Source organism: Akebia trifoliata, chromosome 11, assembly GCF_017979445.1.
Source record: "Akebia trifoliata isolate Shusen 1 chromosome 11, ASM1797944v1, whole genome shotgun sequence".
NCBI lineage: Eukaryota > Viridiplantae > Streptophyta > Magnoliopsida > Ranunculales > Lardizabalaceae > Akebia > Akebia trifoliata.
The window spans coordinates 36041859-36062960 of record NC_141385.1 but is presented as its reverse complement, the minus strand read 5'-3'; the positions used below and the strand labels follow the sequence as shown (position 1 = coordinate 36062960).

Genomic DNA, 21102 nt, shown 5'->3' with positions numbered 1-21102 from the left:
ATCAATGGACGTTCGATCATCGGGAAGAATTCCTAAGTTAAGCTCAGTCCCAAAAAGTTTATTCAATTCTAAATGCAAAATCAAATTTTACTAAATTGAACATAGATTGAAATTTTTATCTTCAGATATTTTCTTTTATCAAATAGTTTCAAGAACCCTACATCATGATACGAAACTTGTTCTTTTCAAAAATTTCAAGAGCCATACATTGTGCCAAGAAGCTTAGAATCATAAGATCTTTACTAGGTATGGATTTGTGTTTTTTATTTCAATTGAATTTTTAATGGGTTGGTTATCTACTATTGCAATATTACCAATATCAAACATGTTCGATCAAGAGACAACAAAGGAGCTTAGGTTGAAAAAAGGGGAAACAAAATTTATACTACAGTTGAAAACTCCATAATTCCCAACCATTAGATTTCATATTTACACGATTAAGATAATATTTTCTCATGGCACATTTTTCTTGAGTCGACAGAACCTAATCCAATAAAAAATTATTTTTAGAGTTTTTTGTGATGCAATACTAATTATATTTATTTAAAAAAATTTAAGCTTTAACATACAAGGATTTGAAAGATTTTTTCCCCAAGAAATTTGGAGATAGGGTTGCTTTAAAAAAATTTGGTAACTTGACATGTTCTTGGGAAATCTCCAACGTATACTACTCACAAAATTCTCCATTTTTTTCCTTCATATTTTTGTATAATTCTCCGAATTAAAGGACTAATTGAACTAACTGAAATCAGTAATTTAGTGATCACTCTTGAAATATGGTAAAAAAAAATTATCTTTAGCCCCTAAATTTTAATTCTTCAATATTTAAATGTTAAAAAACATTATAAGATTCTACGTAGGTTGGAGATTATGGATTTTGATAAGAAACTTAAATACATCAATAGTTTTCTAAATATTTTTTTTATTAAGTATTCCCAAATTGATTCAATAAATGCCGAATCTGAAGTTTGTTATGGTAAGGGCATAGAACCGTAGATCTACGATTCTGCCCTTGCCACGTCAACTGCCTACTCAAAACTTGAATTTTGCTTTTCTTTAAATTATTTTATTCACTTTAATTTGAAAAAGTTACACGTGAAGGAGTCGTGATAATCTGACACCCTGTGACATACTCAATCTGTGACATACTCAATCGACACCTTGATGTAACAGGTTTGGGAACCGTAGATCTGCTTTCCTTAGAATACAAAACTGTACTTTTTTTTAAAATGGGAAAATGCAGTTTTTTTTATCCTGAGGAGAGTAGATCTACGGTTCCCAAACCTGTTACATCAATGTTATGTGGCTAGGTCAGATTATCATGATTCATAAGGATATTTAAAGAGTTATTATTATTATTATTATTTTGAAATTAGGAATTCGGGGGATCTAAAGAGATTTAAGAGATCTTATTTATCATCCTTTTAAATTTTTTTTTCTTTTCGGCAACGAAACTCCTCTAGTAAAGGTTACCTAGGAAACCTGTGTTTTCTGCCAATGCCAGCGATTGGAGGATATTCCTAGGGATTCCCAGCGACTTATCTCATAAAACAAAACCTGTATTTCTTCTGTCCATCTCAGCCATTGCAAAATTAAATACTTCAAAAAAGAAATGGAGATGCGGGGTATCGATCCCCGTACCTCTCGCATGCTAAGCGAGCGCTCTACCATCTGAGCTACATCCCCATTTGCAATTTGTGACCCACATAAATATATATATATACGAAAAATACTTAAAGAACCTTGGTAAATTGATTTATTTCTAACTAGTCCCTAAGTTTTGGGTGGCTGCTTGATAGTCCATTTAGTAAACTTTTTATTTCTTAATGTCCCCTCATTATTGGCAAACTCACCGCTTTTTATTTAGTGAAAAGTTCACCACTTTTTATTTATTGTTGAGCTCACCGTTTTTTTATTTATTGTTGAGTTCACAATTTTCATTGTCGAATTCATCACTTTTTATTTATTATCGAACTACACAATAAAAAATGGTGAACTCAACACTGGTAAAATTCACCCATTTTGGATTTTTGAGTTTTTTTGACTAAAATACATGAGATAACGACTTGTTTAGATGATTTCAAATAAAAAATAACCATCCTTGATCGATTTTCATCCAAAAACAAAGAAAAAAGTGAAAATCCCAAGTTTTTTACACACGTCTTCAAAATATTTAAAAACCCTTGAAAATGACTTATTCTTCTTCTTAAATCCTTTCTGATAGGATGGAATCTCTAACACTCGATTGAGATGCCAAAAATGCAATTTTTTACATGAAAACAGTGAATTCAAATAGTTAAGGCATTCAATCATGCGACATGGGATTTAGGGACCGATTAGAAGTAAAAGTTATACTAAATGGGCTATATTAAGAGAGACCTTAAAAACTTATAGACTACTTAGAAAGAATTTCCTCCGCCAGGTTCCTTTAAGTAATTTTCCCAATATATTAATTATCTTGTTTTTAAACTCTCTTGACCAAATTGAATTATGAAAATTAGGAGTGTCAATGGAACAAATCAGACTAGACATCTAACAACTGAAAATTTGGATTGAGGATTTTGGTTTGGATAAGTGTAGATAAAATTTCGTGCATCACTTCAAGATCTTCATTCATTGCTTCAAATCTGTAACCTTCGAGCTCCTAAGTGTGCCTGCAACATAACCTCTCCGATGCCCAAGTAAGATTGAGTACAAAAATTGGTAGAGTATCAATGTAAGGAAAAAAACTTATCTTTTAACGTCTCTGTTCCTTGTATTTATAAAGGTGATATCCTAAATCTTTTCATTGCATTGCTGATGTCGTCTTCCTTCTAATTAAGAATTGGGGTCTGAATTGGAATGTATCCAGGTTAGAGTAAATCCTTATTCATTCTCTTAATTTAGCAATTTGTTGGATCTCCAACAGATTGTATCTTAGCCAAATCCATGATACTCAAGATTTAGACTCTGTGTTGCCCTTGGCTCATTTTCCTAATTTTGAGCTCCTAGAAGTGTCTGTCCGGGTTCCAAGATATGGTTGACCCCATCTTCGGTTCTCGGACTCGGCTTATTACCATCCTACAACCTCAGACTCGATTTATTGACTCAGAGCTTTGTGAGTTTTGATGAATCAAATCGGATCCCTTGGTGCTACGTGTCACGATCTAGTGCGTTTACAAAAATAATCCTCCACAATAAGAATCCTATTTGATAGCTAGTGGATCAGTTTTGGATCAACCATACCCCAATCCCAATCCAATAAAATGTGAAAATTTATGTAAATTATATTATATATTTTGTTATAAATTATGAAAATTATTAATTTTTGTTGATCAAATCAGTCTTGATAATGCTAATGCAACATTACGATAGTTGAGCTGTATTTATTTCTTTCAACACACCGCAGACCGCTTTGAGCACATCCTTTTAGCTGGAAAGCAAACAATTTGATTCACTATGACAATAGCCCAAAGAAATTCCGGCCTAAACCTGATTGAAATCCTATCAGGTGTGGATCCTAAAATTGATTCGATTAAAAAGAAGGAAAAAAAAAAAAAATAGTCAAGGATCCAATCCAACTATTATTGGATTGATTCTCAACCCGGATCCTTATCAGATTAGTCCATGATCAATCCAATCAGATCTGGACCCGATCCATTGGACCCATGAAATAACATCCAAATTTACATGGGTTGCTTTTGCATCTAAGGAGCTTACTTAGAATTGAACCTTGGTCAGGTTAATGTCTTACATTTAGGTAGTCGGATCCAACCCAGATTCCAATCCAAGGGCCAAGATTTGTTGTTTTCCAACCATAAAAAGTTGGATACCTAGGGTGTAAATTTTAATAAATCTGACTAACAAGTAGGGCTAGGGGACCATTATAGGGTGTACACTCATATTTTAATTTAAAACCCAACAAAGATCCAATTGGATCCAAATGCTTTGAATTTAACCCAGACCCTACTTTCAAACATATTTTCAACAACAAAAGACATGACTTTGAACAAAATTGAGTTTGGGTCCACGATTCATTTATCCGACCTAAATCTTTGGATAAAGTTTTGATGATGATGATGATGATGGCAATGCCTAACAAGTGTTAGGTGTGGTGGCCAAGGCCTCCATCCAAAAATGGAGAGGTCCTGGGTTCAAGTCCCCTCGTTGGTCATCCACAAGGATTTATCTCAATTTACGTGGTATGTGTGATTTGTGAGGGAATTACGTATATCTAGGGAATTTGGGTGAGAGAGAGTGCTCTAGGAGGCCAATTGCCTCAACCCTGCCAATTGGACCTATAGGTCAAGAACCCATCATAAATAAATACAAAAAAAAAAAAATAAAAACAAAAAAAAAAAAAAAATAATAAATAAAAAAGAAGAAGAAGAAGATGGGGTTACTTTTTATATAAAAATATAAGGAGAGGGATGGGGTGAGGGTAGGGCTGTTGATGGGCCAGCCCATACTGAGAAAATTGGGCCAATTCATAAATGTAATGGGTCCAAGCCAGCCAATTTGAGGACTGGACCAAATTTTTTTTACAATGTACCACTGACCTCTTTAAAGGCTTTATTGGAATCTTCTTCACAAACCACTTTTGTACAAGTAATTCTTTTTTGCATCTATACAAAATATTTTATATATAAGTAATCAGTCTGAACCGGGCTAACCAAGAGGTGTTTGTCCAAAACCCGGTCCATGACGAGCAGGGCCATTTCAAGTCAGACCAAAGCCGGTCCATTGGCAAAGTAAGGGAAGATTGTGGAAGAACGACGGGTGCATCAAGTAATTTCCCTATCTTTTAGCAAAATTCCCACTTATAATATTCCAATGTACATCATTACATGCTATAAACAATCATGTTAATTTCAAAAAGATTGGTGTGTTGTTAGTAAAGTTGGTGTACAAATAGAAGCTCTAATCCCAAAACACCATCCTTTTGATACCTGAAAAGCAATGGTGGGACCCACCCAGGTTTGAAAGTGTTGCAGAAGAATCTCCAATTTCGCTCCATTTTTCTTAGACAAAAGGAAAGTCGTGAGAGTTGGGTGTTGAGAGTTGAGACCAACTCAGACAAACGGCTAGTTGGGACCACCACTCTCTCACCTTTTGTACTCGTTCCCTGCAACCTTCAATCATGTCCTTTCGCTTTCTTTTTTCCGGAAAAAATGCAATCAAATTCACCACAATGTTGAATTACAGAACAAAAATCCAAATTTATGAATTTTATTTTTTTTCAGTCTCGCTTCTTCTTCTTCTTCTTCTTCTTCTTCTTTATGTTTCTTGACAATCAAGCAGTACAGATCTAGAGATTTGAAGAAGTAAGAAGAGCCCATTTTCCTAAATTTGTTTGTTTTTTTTTTTTTGTTATTGTTATTGTTTCCTTCATAAATGGCTTCATAAATGGTTTCACTGAGGCAGAAAAGATTTGAAAAAAATGCGTTATGGGTGCTTCAAATATCCATTTTTTTTTCTTTTAGTTTCTTTACAAATAGTTTAATTTGAAGCAGAATAGATTGAAGGAGAAGAACCCATTTAATGAGATTGGAGTGTTTGTTGTCTCATTGATCTTCTTTTCTCATTTTCTTCACAAATAGTTCTGTTTAAGCAGAAGAGGTTGAAGTTGGAGAATAACCCATTTGTCTCTTTGATCTTCTTCTCTCATTTTCTTCACAAATAGTTCTGTTTAAGAAGAAGGGTTTGAATTTAGAGAAGAACCATTTCATGAGCTCTGTTTCTCTTTTATTACAAATAAAGCCCATTTAAGAAGAAAAAAGTATTATCTTCTGAAAAAAATATAGTTCATCTCTTTTCTCTGACTACTCTCAGTTTCTTCATAAATAGTTCTTGAGTCTGAAGAGGTTGAAGAAGCATCCTCTTCTCTTCTGAAATCAGTATTTTGTTCTTTTTCCTCACAAATAATCCAATTTATGCCTCAAATAATGAGGATGGACAAGAGAACCCATATTTTTTAATTTGGAATTTTTTTAATCTATTTCTTTACAAGTAAGCTCATTTAAGCAGAAGAGAAGAACCCATTTCCTGAACTATTTTTCAGTTTTTTGCTGTTTTGTTTCCTTTCAGATTCCTCAAAGACAAAAAATCAATTTCAAGCAGAAGAAGCTAAATTGTTGTTGGTGATGATGGTAAGGAAGCTCTGTTGCTACAAGTGGTTCATGCTTTGTATTTCGCTGTTTATCATCGAGGTTTCAGCCAAGAACCATGGTACTCTTACTTATATCTTTTTTTATATTTGTTTTAAAACATGTTTATACTTCAATTATCCTCTTTGTTCTTCCATTTCAGTTTGCATTTCTGTTATTGAAGCTTATTGTTTGCTGCTTGTTAGATTTCAGTAGACATTAAATTTAAATAGATCTTAAAATAATTCTGACCATTTGAGAAAGAACGAGTTTTCACATTCTTTAGATAATTGTATGTGTTCATCTCAATAAATGGTCTCCCACAGTTTACACTTTTGGATGCTTATGCTTTGTTCATCCTTCTTTCGATTGTTCTACGTCCGAAACGTTTTTTCTAGGCGAAAATACATATAAGCTATAAACTTTATAGGAAATTTTCTAACTTGATTCATTTTAAAATATTTACTAATAATTCCACCCATAACAAGTAGGATCAGACAGCATTAAACACAAGCAAGTTATGCAGTTACTCCCTTGGAATTATCAAAATTTAGGAATAGTAAGACCTATTCGTTTCTTTTGTTGCCCTTAGTGTAAGTAAGACTCTAATAGCCCTCTTAAACAATTTTCCGATTCTTCTTACGATTCCAGTCGCTTAGTAGAACTGTTGTAGTTAATATCATAATCATCACCTTCAATTATTTGAGGTTTGGTACAAGAATTCTGCTTCACCCCTTTCAATCCTCTTTGTATTCCAACCAGAAGCAATGGAGTAATTGGAGAAAATGTTTTGAGACACGAGTATTAAAGATATCCAAGAATCTGAAAGTCTTGGTCAACAGTCCTAACATTTAGGGACCTTGAAGACCTCCTCCACATTCGTAGAAAGCATATCTATTAGATAGGATATTCTGTTATACTTTTGAATTTTAAATTCTTCATCCAGTTGTAATATCTATCTGGTAAACTAGCCTGGTATAGGCTTTATAGATTTCTATATAAACAAGTCCCACGAACTCAAATAGTGTGGGAAAACATACTTCAGATCTACAAATAAGTTTCTTAACTTTATATGGTATCATAGCTCCTTAACAGATCCTCTAATTCTTTGCACCATGTTTCTCCCCTCTCCCACAACCAATATTCATCACTATCTTCCAGTGAAACTCACTCCCTCCAACTACCTTTTGTGGCGTTCTCAATTTATGCCAATGCTTTGTGGTTATGATCTTATTGGGTACATTGATGGAACTTATCCTTGTCCTCCTCAATTTCTCCCTTCTTTATCCACTAATGGTGTTCCAGATGCACCTAAACCCAACCTTGACTATTTTTCTTGGCAACGTCAGGATTAGATCCTATTAAGTTGGATCATATCTTCGCTTTCAGAAAATGTTCATGCTCAACTGGTAGGGATCACTACTTCACGCTCTACTTGGCTTCACCTAGAAAAGGGCATATTCATCCCTCTCCAAAGCACGTATTATGCAACTTAGGTTACAACTCTATTCGGTGAAGAAAGGTACCTTATCTGTCATGGAGTATCTTCTTAAAGTCAAGACTCTTGCAGATAGTCTTGCCGCGGTCGCTCGACCCGTTAGCGAAGATGACTTGATGTTGCATGTTTTGGGTGGCTTAGGGCCCTGAGTATGGACCTTTTGTCACTGCCATGACCACTAGATCTGATGAGATTTCTTTCACAGATCTCCAAGGTTTTATTCTTAGCCAAGAAATCCGCTTGGCTGAAGATGCTACCCCTCTTGATCTTGGCTCTGTCTTTGCTTAGATCGTCACCAAGCAAACCTCGGGCAATGGAAATAGAGGTCATTAAAGCCATCGTTACAATAGTCGTGGGTGTGGGTGTGGGTGTGGTAAGGGGCGTCGTCATAACCCCCCTTCTACTACTCTTATGCATCCAACCAATGACAACCATTCACGTGTGTCCTGCCAAGTATGCAATCGTCTTGGCCACACCACTCTTCAATGCCGCAATTGATTCAATGAATCATTTCAAGCTTTCGACCATAGCTCTGCCATGACTGCATTCAATGCCCATAGCAGTCCCGATGATTGTTGGTATCCAGATTCTGGTGCGTCTAATCATGTCACGGTCAACTTGGGTAATCTTTCTATTCACTCGAATTATAAGGGTTCTGACCAGCTAAAGGTTGGAAATGGAGTAGGTTTGGACATTAAACACGTTGGTTCTTCGCACCTTTCATCATCTTTTCATAATTTTAAGATGAACAATATTCTTCATCTTCCGTCCATGACAAGGAATTTGTTATCTGTTAATCAATTCACTCGTGATAATACTGTCTCTTTGGATTTTCATCCTGATTGTTTTTATGTCAAGGATCGAACCACAGGGTACTTCGTCACGGGCTGAGTGATCATGGGTTAGATAAGCTCCGTATTTGTCCATCACAAAATAAACATTGAGACCTTCCTGCCTTTGTGGGGGAACGTGCAACTTTAGACTGTTGGCATCAACGTTTGAGATATTCGTCACTTTGTATCTTTCGCCAAGTTATTTCATCTCATCAACTGCAAATCATTCCTCACAAAGTCTATTCAGTTTGTGGAGCATGTCAGAAAAGGAAAAGTCATCAACTTCCTCTTTACAATTCATCCTCAGTTTCTATGGGACCTTTAGATTTAGTATTTTCTGATGTTTGGGGGCCAGTTCCTGTGCGTTCAATTGATGGTCATAGATTTTATGTCGTATTTATAGATGGTTTTTCAAAATTCTCTTGGTTATTTCCTTTAACAAATAAATCAGATGTATTTGATGTCTTTATTCGATTTAAATCTTTAGTTGAGAATTTCTTCACTCGAAAAATAAAGTCATTTAAGTCTGATTGGGGTGGTGAATACAAAAAATTAATCCCTTTTCTTGCCCGTTGTGGGATAGACCATCGATTATCATGTCCACATACCCATGCGCAAAATGGGTCCGTTGAGAAGAAACACCAGCATTTCATGGAAACTGTTTAACTCTATTAGCTCATGGGGGTGTTCCTCATTGCTTTTGGAATTATGCTTTTGAAACTGCAATATTTCTCATAAATCGGATGCCCTCACCGGTTACTAATCATATCAGTCCATTGGAGAAGTTCTCCAAGCCACCTGATTATCAATTTTTTAAGACTTTTCGTTGTGCTTGTTATCCGTACATGCGGGCCCTACAATCGATATAAGATGGATTTTCGGTCTACATGTTGTGTTTTTATGGGTTATGGCTCTCAATATCATGGTTATCATTGCTTCAATCTTGCCACGGGAAAAATTCTTATAGCTCATCATGTTATTTTTTATGAAGATTTATTTCCATTTGTCGGAGCCACAATGTCTTCGCCCATATCTACTAGTACTTCATATGATAATCTTGTTCTGGCCTCTCCTACTATAGTTTGACACACACCTAATGATCCTCCACCTCATCAAATGCAAAGCTTACCACTCCAACCCGTGAAAACAGTTCAACATCTATCCCATCCTCCCTTAAGTGTTACCCAACAGTTCACCTTCCACCTACTCCTACTTCACCTCCTTATTCACCTATTGTACATGGTACTAGCTCAGTTCTCAACCCAATCACTCACCTCACTCCACCTATTGAGCCCATAACTCTTGCTCAACCATCTTCTACTTCTATTTCAGCTCCTCTTATACCTATGATTGCTGCTCCTCCATCCACTTCAATTACAAATTTACATCATATGCTCACAAGGGCCAAATGTGGCATCACCAAACCTAAGACCTACCTCTCTACTAGATACCCTCTAGCCCTTCTTTCACACACAAATATGGGTCCCCATGTTCCTACTTGTGCATATCAGGCTATCAAAGTTAAAGAATGGCGTGATGCCATGACAACCGAATTCAATGCATTACTTCATCAAGGAACATGGAAGTTAGTTCCTTGACATCCATCAATGAATGTCTTCGGTAACAAATGGGTATTCACTCTTAAGCGCAATGCCGATGGATCTATTGCTTGTCATAAAGCACATTTAGTGGCAAAGGGATTTCATCAATAATCGGGGATTGATTACCATGACACTTTTAGCTTGGTCGTTAAAATTCACAACATTACGTACTGTTCTTGCTATTGCAATCTCACGTGGGTGGTTGTTTCGCCAACTTGATATTCAAAATGCATTTCTTCATGGTATTTTAAATGAAGATGTCTATATGTTCCAGCCACTGGGCTTCATTGACGACTCTCATCTGGATCATGTATGCAAATTGCTCAAATCTCTTTACGGGCTAAAACAATCTCCACGTGCGTGGTTTCATCGTCTAAGCAATTTTCTACTCTCATGTGGTTTTCAAGGCTCCAAGATAGATCCATCTCTTTTTGTCTATCATCATAAATCGGTCTTGTTGTATCTTTAGTTTATGTGGACAATATAATTATCATGGGCAATGATCCATCAACCCTTCAAGCACTTATCGAACAATTGGGATGTGAATTTGCAATCAAGGACTTGGGTCACTTACATTATTTTTTGGGCATTGATGTTGCCCCAACCTCTACAGGTATTCTTTTGTCACAAAGGCAATATATTACAAGTACTCTACATCGGTCTAATCTCACAGGGTTTAAACCCATTTCCACTCCAGTAGTTGCCTCGACAAAGCTATCAAAATCTTTTGGTGATCCTTTGGAAGATGTTACACTTTACCGTAGCATGGTCAGCACTCTTCAATACTTGGTGTTAACTCGACCCGACATAGCTTATGTTGTTAACAAGGCATACTAGTTTATGCATCAACCCATGGTGGAACATTGGACTTTTGTTAAAAGAATTCTTTGTTATCTTAAGCAAACTATTCATTTTGGACTCTCCTTCCCTCGCTCCCCTTGTCTTGCTTTTTCGGCATTTTTCGATGCAGAGTGGGCTAGATGTCTAGATGATAGGAAATCTACAGGGGAGTATGCCATATATATGGGTCCAAATTTGGTGTCTTGGAGTTCCAAGAAACAACAAACGGTGGCACACCCAAGCACGGAGGTTGAGTATTGTGCGCTAGCAAGCATGACTACAAAATTAACTTGATTAAACTCATTATTCAGTGAACTTCGTGTTCCCTGTTCTCCTCCTCCCACCTTATGGTGCGATAATATTGGGGCTACATATCTTACGGCAAACCTGATTTTTCATGCCAAGACCAAACATGTTGAAATAGATTTCCATTTCGTGGGAGATATGGTGTCCAAGAAGAAATTGATTGTGCGCTTGATATCCACTAAGGGTCTTTCATCTCTCTGTTTTCTTTGGTTATGTGACAAGCTCAACGTCACCAATGGCAAGTTTTGCTTGAAGGGGGCGTATTAAAGATATCCAAGAATCTGAAAGTCTTGGTCAACAGTTCTAACATTTAGGGACCTTGAAGACCTCCTCCACACTCGTAGAAAGCATATCTATTAGATAGGATATTCTGTTATACTTTTGAATTTTAAATTCTTCATCCAGGTGTAATATCTATCTTGTAAACTAGCCTGGTATAGGCCATATAGATTTCTATATAAACAAGCCCCACAAACTCAAATAGTGTGGGAAAACATACTTAAGATCTACAGATAAGTTTGTTAACTTTTATAACAAGTACGTAATGTCAACACGACCATGTTAATCGTTTGAGGTTTGGTACACGAATTCTGCTTCACCCCATTCAATTCTCTTTGTATTCCAACTAGAAGTAATGGAGTAATTGGAGAAAATGTTTTGAGAGATGAGTACGTTACTAAATGTCAATACGACCGTGTTAATCATTTCATGCTTTGAAATGAACAAAAGATCCAAAAACCAGAATTGACACACGTCAATGAGCAATACCATAAACAAAATTCATAGAGATATATTTATCAAAAAAACAAAAAACTTGTATAGAGATATATGCATACAAATGTGCTTTGTCGTGTCAAAATTCCAAAACTTGAGCCCTTCTCCTTCGATCAAGTATTTTTGGGGAGAAAGTTTTTACACTTCAAGACTCAAATCATTAGGGCTATGAATAGTAAATGTTGGGGACCAACTCTCTTACATATCTGGGATATGGCAAGAGAGGGCCTGAACTTGCCAAAAAAACAGTAACGGGCATCTTTCACTCGTACTAGACTTCAGAACAACCATAGTCCTTAGTCTCACTGCTCCCATATCAATGGCCTAAAGTATGGGAATCCGAGAAACCTGTGTGGACCACAATTAACACTAAGACACAAGTCTTTGCTAGGTCAAAGAGCGAAAAGTGCTCTGATCGACATGTACTATTAGAAGACATTTTCCCTTGTCAAGGAAAGCTTCCTAGAACTTAGAGGTAGACCTTAGACAATGGATGCCAATAATGCTTTTTATTTGTGTCATCATCATTCATCGAATCCTTACCCTAAAGATTTGGCCCCTAGATTGAGTTTTTTACAAGATATCTAGGATTTGTCCTATATCATCTGATGCTTTTCGTACTTATTTCATGCCTGGCCTTTGACTTGACAAGTCATGCAAGGTCCATATGATTGCACATGGAAAGTGGACAGGAAAATGAATTTCCTTGGAAAATGCGATTTTCAATTTAATGATTGTGCATTTTCCAGCCCAAAGTGATTTTCCACCTTTTCCAACCCCATCCTTGGGAAAATGGTTTTCCCACTGCCTTATGGTATGACCTCATGATTATTCCCAACCCAAAGCTATAATACTGACCCTGTTTTTGACATTTTCCAAGATACAATCAAATGAAGGAATTCATTTTCACAGGAAATTCAATTTCCGACGACCATTTTTTGAGGAATTAATATTCCCTCGAAAATGAGTTCCCTGCAATCATACAAACCATAGGTTCCTTTCCTTCCATTGACAACTAATCCTTGTTTCTCAATCATGTCCTGAAATATTTTCTTAGTATCACATGCTTTTCCTCTATTTTTCAATAATGCTAGCATATAATGTGCAACATGGACCCTATAACTCCCAAAACAAATTGATTTTTATGGTATATTTGTTCAATTAATCTCAACTGCAGGATTGGGGACTTGTTTCCAGAAGATATTAGAATGACAACAAGTTCTTATAGGCAAAGTTTGTATCATTTATTAGAAACATCTTTCAATACAAACTCTTCAAGTTTACCATTGTAGACGTATGGATGACTACATATGAACACATGCGTAGCGTTATGTTGTTTGTACCATCTACAACTATAAGCATCTGATTGAGAGTATAAGAATAGGGAAAAGTACTTAAAGGACCATGGCAGAGGGATTTCTTTCTAATTAGTCCCTAAGTTTTATGGCTTCTCTTGATAGTCCATTTAGTAAAACTTTTCTTTCTAATCAATGACTAAACCTCACTCCCCAAATTTCTCACGATTGAAATGCTGAATGTGCCCTAACCATCCGAATTCACCATTTTCACAAATAAATATATAAATAAATAATTGATTTTGGCATCTCAATTGAGTTTCGGAGACTCCATTCCAACGTAAAGGATTTTACAAGGAAGAAGAAGCCATTTTCAAGCATTTTGAAGATGTATGTTAAAAACTAGGGTGGGGTCTTTTCAATTCTTTTGCTTCGTTTTTGGATGAAAATCGATTACAAAAGTCCTTATGTCAAGTTTCTAGTTGATTTTTCCATGTATTTTATTCGGAAAAATTCAAAAAACGAAAACGGGTGGGTTTTATCAGTGTCAACAATAAAAATGGTGAGCTCGACAATAAAAATGTTGACCTCGACAATAATGACGGACCATTAAGAAATATAATGTTTACTAAATGAACTATCAAGCTACCGCCCAAAATTCAAGGACTATTTAGAAAGAAATCCCTCCATTAGGGCCCTTTAAGTAATTTTCCCATAAGAATATGATGTTTACATTGTCACAACCAACTTCCTATTTCTCAATGCTTAGATTCAGTTATTTCATTATGTTTAATGTACTTAAATGTGTTTTATTTCTTCGTTTTCGTTATAACTTTTTATACAATGTTTTATAGTTTTCGTTATCATGATTCTATATTTCTGCCTCGTGTCTTGATACGATGGTACCTGTTATTTCACGCTATATGATGAACAGGAAATGTAGCCAACGAGCTTGTCAATATCATCAATGCAAATCGAACAGCCCAAAAGCTTCCAAAACTGAATAACAGTCCTGGTCTTGGGTGCATAGCTTTGCAGTATGTGGAGGAATGCAAGGGAAACTGCACTAGTAACAACACTATAAACTGCCAACCTCAAGAAGTTGACTTCACCGAAGTCTTCGCTCCTAACTGTGGTGTAGAGTTACCAACCTTTGGCACCATAACTGGCCGCATTGTGGGGTGTCAGTCTAAGTACCTTGAACCATCAGAGGCCTTTGTTCACGTTATCGTTCAAGATAAGAAGACGCTATCTATTGTAAGAGATAGAAAACACACTGAGGTGGGTGTGGGCTTGATTGGGACACACCGACGAGGGCCTTTCTTTTGGTGTGTTTTATTTAGTAGTGATAAGATGAATTCCACATTTGTTCTTGAAGATGGTGGAAAAGGAATCGAGCAGAAGAAAGGGTGCTTCAGTGGGACCAACATTCCATGCAGTGGGGGACATAAAACTTGTTTGTTCTTAAACACCATTCTGATTATGGTTCTTATTGTATTTTTGTGTTACATTAGTGGTAGTATGGTTTATCCATGACAAGAAATACATGCCAAAATTTATTAGATGATGAGAAACTATTGCATCATTATGATCCTTCTTTTGGATCGAAAAGTTGATATGAACCCAACAAATATACCAAAAATATCTAGGTGTTATTGTGTTATTGGTGCAAAAAAGTTAAGCTCATATGCCTTCAAAGTCATAATATATGGCGCTTTCACTCTAGTACACTTCTTTGTGAGCCCCAAGTAGTCCTTTTCCAAAGGTCACCCCTTCAACTAATTGATGCCTACTATGTTACGGCTTTCACATAGTTCTTTTTGGATCACAAACCAGCCCTTTTCCTAAGTCACTTTGAAGTTTGAACCCAGGACGTGGGACTCATGTTGATCCTATATGATACAAATCTAATTGATACACAAAAAACACTTTAGTGTTAAGCCCATATCCCTTTGGAACTGTTACAAAGGCCTTGGAGCATTACTATTGCTCCTTTGGGTCGAGATCATAATATGCAAATAGTTTTGTCAAAACAATGGATTATTCAAGATGGATAGCACAACTCATTAAAATACACACTTGACTCAATTATTGTGTACTTAGATTCAACTTGACTCGAATGGATTTCGAGGTGACTCGACCCCAAATCAATGGAATCAACAGTTTGAGCAACTCTGCCAAGCTCAATGATCGATATTAACTGACTCGAATGTAAAGTTATTTTAGTCTATATAATATTTTGTGGAGATCAAAAAAATAAATATTTTATTTATTTTACAATAAGTTATGAGATTAATATATTTACCAACTTGGAAGAGTTCTGTTGAAGTTAACGAGAATCAGATGTTCCAAAGTATTTACCAAGTTAGCATAGTTTGTAAAAAAAATGTTATATTTTTAGGATGATTTTGACAGGTCATTTTGGATAAATTAGCAGAAAATACATTATCCAATGTATATGGACCTTGCATTTCCAACGGACACAATTAATTCGAGTCCATGTTGTGTTAGATACTAAAAAAGTTGAAGCAAATCCATAAAGTCCTAACTCTGGATCAGTTTGTTATTCCAATTTTTTGTCCCTTGTGCAGGGCAAACGATAAGTGGATCATATTTTGCTGCATTGTCCATTTGTGGCAAGGCTTTGGTCCCATTTCTTAGTTCTTTTTAAAATCAATTAGCTTTTTCCAAAATTAACCAAGTCCTTATCTCAATGTTGATTTTTAAATGTTTTCATGGGTAGGAAAAGAATCATTTGGGCTCTTCTACCCTTTGTCATTTGTTGGAGTAATTGGAAGAACAGAAATAAGAGAATCTTCAAAAATGGGAAAAGCTCTCATTTAGGGTTGCTATTTTATTTTAGTTTTTTAGATTAGTAAGCGTGTTTTTAATGAGTTCAGTAACTCAATGTCGGTGGGATTTGAATCCAGGTCTCTGGTATCATCACCCAAAGACTTTACCAACTAAGTTGGCTCACACCTACAAGGTTGCTATTTTATTGGTGCAAGGTAGACATTAATTTTAAAGGAGTGCTTTTTGGGGAGTTTATTTTTATATTGGAGACATTATTGTGATTGATCTAAAGGGTTTGCATGTAACTATTGTTTTAGAGGTTGGTCATTCGTGGAGGCTTTTTAGGGTTTTCAATTCTTGAGATGTGTGAACTTCCTTTGAGATACGAACTCTTCCTTGATCCAATGACTATCTCACTCTTGTTGCTACTTTGCTTCTTGGGGTGGAGCCAAGATTTTTCCCACGTGGGGGTACCTAAAAGTGAATTTTTTATGGGGCTATAGTGGTGGATATTATTTGTCATTGTTATCTATAGCAATAGCTCACAAATCCTTATAAACTTTGAAAATTTTTGTGGGGACAAGTGCCCCCATTGCCCCCACTATAAATCTGCTCATGTTTACTTCAATAGTCCCTTGATGCAACTTCAACGACAGAAGGTAAGAATGAGATGAGGAGGTGCTAATGTGGTGCTTGCCAACAAATTTCCAATGACAAAGTTAGTAACTGAGAGGAAAATATAAGAATAAAGGAATGTATGACTGGAGAAGATGATGAATAGCATGACTTGTAAATAGTGTGATGTTTGTATAAAGAATAAGAGAGAATTCAGGTTTTGAACAACCTCTCAGTCTTTGAAAATGATTTTTATAGATGAAATTCTAGGGACAAGAGTCATATGTGTCAGTTGTCTGCTGAGTTGGTTGGGGGTTACTAATTTTACCCTTGGAGATTGTGTCTACACCTCATTAATGTTACTACTTGAGTTAAATTAGTAGTGTCTTAAGGTATATAATGTAGAGTTGGTGAAATATCACTGCTTTGAGGTAGGTTAGTTAGAGAATGTCTTTTATAAGCTTTTTTTATAAGTACATTTAGATATCATATTAAATGTATAGATTTAGTAGGGGGAAAGCTTGGATCTCCTTCAATTCTTTATCTTATTATACTGGATACTCTTATGCCAAGTTGGGTGTGGATCCGAGCTTCGATTGGGTTAAAGCACAACTTGATTGCCTAATTTTGGATTGACCGAGATGAGTAGTGATTCAAGTTAAGACTTGGGATCATTTCTGTTAAAGTGGGTGAATCTTACCGTGTTTCGCAATTTTTCCTGTGGTGATTGAGCTGGTGTTTCCTGATTGAGATACTTCGTTTTGACAATGGTCAGACTGGACGTTTTCTCATCATCGTGGTTAATGTGTAGAAAAATTCAAGGACACTTAGAGTAATCTTGGAGAGAGAAAAATAAAGCATATAAAGATCGGACTTGGTATAAGTCATGGAGAATCACTAGTTCTTCAGACACATGTTTCAAATTTAGGTTGGGACAAAAAAGGTCTCCAGTCATTTCAATCACCTTAATTAAAATATTTATTCATAAACAAAACATAGAACCAAAACTAGAAACTAAAGGAAAATGGAACCAAAATTAAAAGCTAAACTGAATACTAAATAAAAACTAAGTAAAAATATAAATTGAATATTCTCTTTATGAACGTCCTTGGGCAAGTATCATCACCTGTCTCCTTAGAATGACCTTATCCTCAAGCTTGAAAGTTATGCAACTTTTCTTTTAGAGTCGTGTTGGGGTGACATTGGATTTACTGTGATTCTTACATTTGTGATGTGGAGGTGCGCACATAACCATAGATGTTATTTCCTCAAGATACGAGTAAATAAATCCACGGTTATTTGCACACCTCCACGTCAGAAATATAAAAATCGCAGTAAATCCAATTTCACCCCAGCATTAGTGTTTCTTTCAATATCCTCCACTCCTCCCAGGTAGCATCTCTGGGAAATGAAGTGGACTAATGAACTAACACCCGAGTCACTGCCTGGTTACCTCTTTTAACCATTTGTTGATCTAGAATGGCCAAAAGTTCTAGTCAAATTCTCTCATCGATACCTATTAGTGATAATTTTGCCTGTGTAAGTAACCTATGCCCACTTTATTTTTTAAACAAGTCACATGAAAAATAGGGTGGATTATAGAAGTGGTCGGTAAGTGTAGTCGATAGGCCACCTTACCAATCTGTTGTAGAATCTTTAAGGGTCTAAAGAATCATGGAGCAAGTTTTTGGTTTTTTGTGTGTGTGTAGTAATTGAGATTTAACGAAAAGGTTGAAGCCTCAAGAACACTAAGTAACCTACTTGAAACTCTCTTTTGGAACAGTGCTTGTTAGAATACTATTTTATACAACTTTGTGTTTTGGTCAAATTTTCTTGTAATAAGTGTAGATACGTGGGTTTTGAAACCTTTGGGTGTTGGAGCTCATCTACACAGGTTTATGAGTCGCCACCATTTAATTAAGGTGTTAATGCGCACCATAAAAATATTTTAAAATCTTGTTTTCTTGGCTTGTTGTGACTCACATATCCAAATGGATAGGGAAAATGTCTTCTTAGAATATTTAAGGTAAGGGGGTTCGGTTGAGGGACAAGGAAGGTGTTAGGCAACTTGTCCCTCCAATTCTAAGATGGTTACCAATTGTTGACCAAAAGCAAAATTAAAAATTCATTTTTTTGGCTTTTATAGATAGAGAAAGCTATTGAAAATTTTAAGAAAATTGACTATAGTTTATTTCTAGAAAAATAACAAATCAAGATGATTAGTAAGCCCCCTACTAGAAGTGGGTGCTTGTTGAATTTTTTTGTGAGCTTGACATTTTGATGAAAATCCACATAGATTTCATTATTAAGGTCCCAAATCTTCAAAACAAGTTTATGTGTTCCCTAAGAAAATTTTATTTGTTAATTTGGTCCTTAAGTAATGTTCATGGATTGAACAAAATCACATTGGAACCAAACATTATGCATGAAATTTTTGTCTATTTTTAGATTATTTTTGTTAGCTTTAAAGGTTTAATATGAATCTATAAGGACCTACATTCTTACTTGTAGTCATTGTAGAGATAAGTGTATGCAAAATGTATACATGGGATGGACTCGTCAAGAGAAGATTACCTCTTAAGAGGGTTTACTCTTTAGCTCTATTGTCGTCAAAGAAGATAAAAAAAACACTTATTCTAAAAAATTTAAAGTACAAGAAAAGTAAAGAAATTAAAGCATCTACACTATAAAATTTAATTGCATGAAAATAAATAATGTAAAGTACCATAATCTAATGCTCTCAAGGAGCTTATTGAGGGGAGATTACCTCAAAGAGGGATTACTCTCTCTCCCTAAGCCTCTAACTAAGGAAATGTAAATCTACATTACAAAACATGAAAGTAGATTAAAATACAAAAAATTGCTTAAAATAAAGAGAGGGGTAGAGTAAGAAGGATGAGATTAGAAGGGGAGAATGGAAGATGTGACCCCACCTTAATCTTCTTTTCTTCCTTCTTCTTCTTCTTTTTGATTTTTTTCTTCTATGGATTTTTTAGAGAGGTTTGAGAGAATAGGGAGGCTTGAAAGAATAGGGAGGGATTTGGGTAGAATTTTTGAATCACCAAATGTGCTTCTCCATTTGCCTTAGAAAGATATCTTATTTATAGGATTTTAAGAGACCCTCAGGGACAAATTGGTCCTAAATCTTCAAGTCCTCAATAATTTCACTAAAACCTTCATAAAAAATCACAATTACTCCTCCTCTCCTTGGTCTTGATAGTCTTTCATTCACCTATGACTCTCATCAATCTTGATCATCAATAGGTAGGATGATAAAAATTCAAAAGTTCTAGAAAATTCTTGATGGGGGTTAGAATGGTCTTAAGACCTTAACCTTAACTCAAATGTGAAATAACTAAGCCAAGTGACATGTAAATAGATAATGGATTTTTTGCCTCTTTCGTTACTGATCTTGAGAGAATCTCTAACAAACTAAGGAGGGTTGGTCATTGGGTAAAAGTTTTAAAGAATTTTCTAGGGTGGATAAAAGTGTTATAGGCTTTAGAAATTAGTCAAATTACATTGAATGTCATGAAAGTCATGTGATCTTTGAAAAATGTTAAAAGAGTAGAAGAGAGATTAATGATGGATTTCTTGGAGAATAAATCACTAAGAGAGAGGGTTAAGGGGTCATTTTTCTCAAGAAAATTTGAGTGCACATGGGCTTCCAAAACTGTTATAGCTGTCTAGGTTGAACTCAATGTTCGACCAAGATAAATTTACCTTTGGCATGGGTGCAGTCATTCTAGGATTAAATATAACCTAGTTGAAGGTAAGGTTCAACCAAGCTTAAAATTTTCTCTGAAAATGACCTTCAGGCCATTTAATTTCTCAAAGCTGGGTTTTAAATTTTTTTGAAAAATTCCTTAGGTCAAACTTATTTTTGAAAGGTTTTTAATGCTCTTGGGTTCAATGTAGACAAAAATGGGGTGTCTACAATAAGCAAATTATTGCTTCTCGGTATTTTAGACTGTGATTAATGGCTTCCATCGCAGAATCACCTGGTTATACGAAATCTGAGTAATTTGAATTTAGCGAGTTTGATTTCATCAAGTATATCTAAATTAAAATATGGGTTGATGTCCCTTGACCCGAGTCAGATTCAAGTCTATCCCTACATCTACCAAGATCTAAATGATATATTACTTTGCAAGTTGTATTGTTATATTTTTTAAGTTATCTTTCAACAATTAACAATGGTTGGGTGTAGTGGTCAAGGCTTCTCTTCAAAATGAAGAGATCTTGAGTTTAAGTCACAATTTAATCACATTTTAGCAATTATATTTGAAATAATCTTAAACAGATTAACATCATCCGACTTGAATCAATTAATTCGGTCCGATCAAATTCGGATATGAATTAATGAAAGTAAAATGGTTTAAATATGTTCTTTAGCTAGTTTGATTTGAGTCGGATTCAGAT

At 35.5% G+C, this 21102-nt stretch overlaps 1 protein-coding gene and 1 non-coding gene across 3 annotated transcripts; one reads left to right on the top strand and one right to left on the bottom strand.

Annotated features, from left to right (window-relative positions):
• Positions 1–1613: 1613 nt before the first annotated feature.
• Positions 1614–1686, bottom strand: TRNAA-AGC (transfer RNA alanine (anticodon AGC)). Its single transcript has one exon. It is a non-coding gene; the product is annotated as a tRNA-Ala (tRNA).
• Positions 1687–5035: 3349 nt separating this feature from the next.
• On the top strand, positions 5036–14857 carry LOC147391414 (ferredoxin-like protein). Of its 2 annotated transcripts, none has more exons than XM_086459786.1 (3): positions 5036–5303; positions 6067–6207; positions 14207–14857. In XM_086459786.1, the coding sequence occupies exons 2-3, from the start codon at positions 6123–6125 to the stop codon at positions 14806–14808; spliced, it is 687 nt and encodes a 228-aa protein (XP_086315912.1). In that variant the 5' UTR covers positions 5036–5303; positions 6067–6122; the 3' UTR covers positions 14809–14857. The 2 variants fall into 2 exon arrangements, with proteins under 2 accessions (XP_086315912.1, XP_086315913.1); XM_086459787.1 differs by lacking the exon at positions 5036–5303 and adding an exon at positions 5398–5598.
• Positions 14858–21102: the final 6245 nt, after the last annotated feature.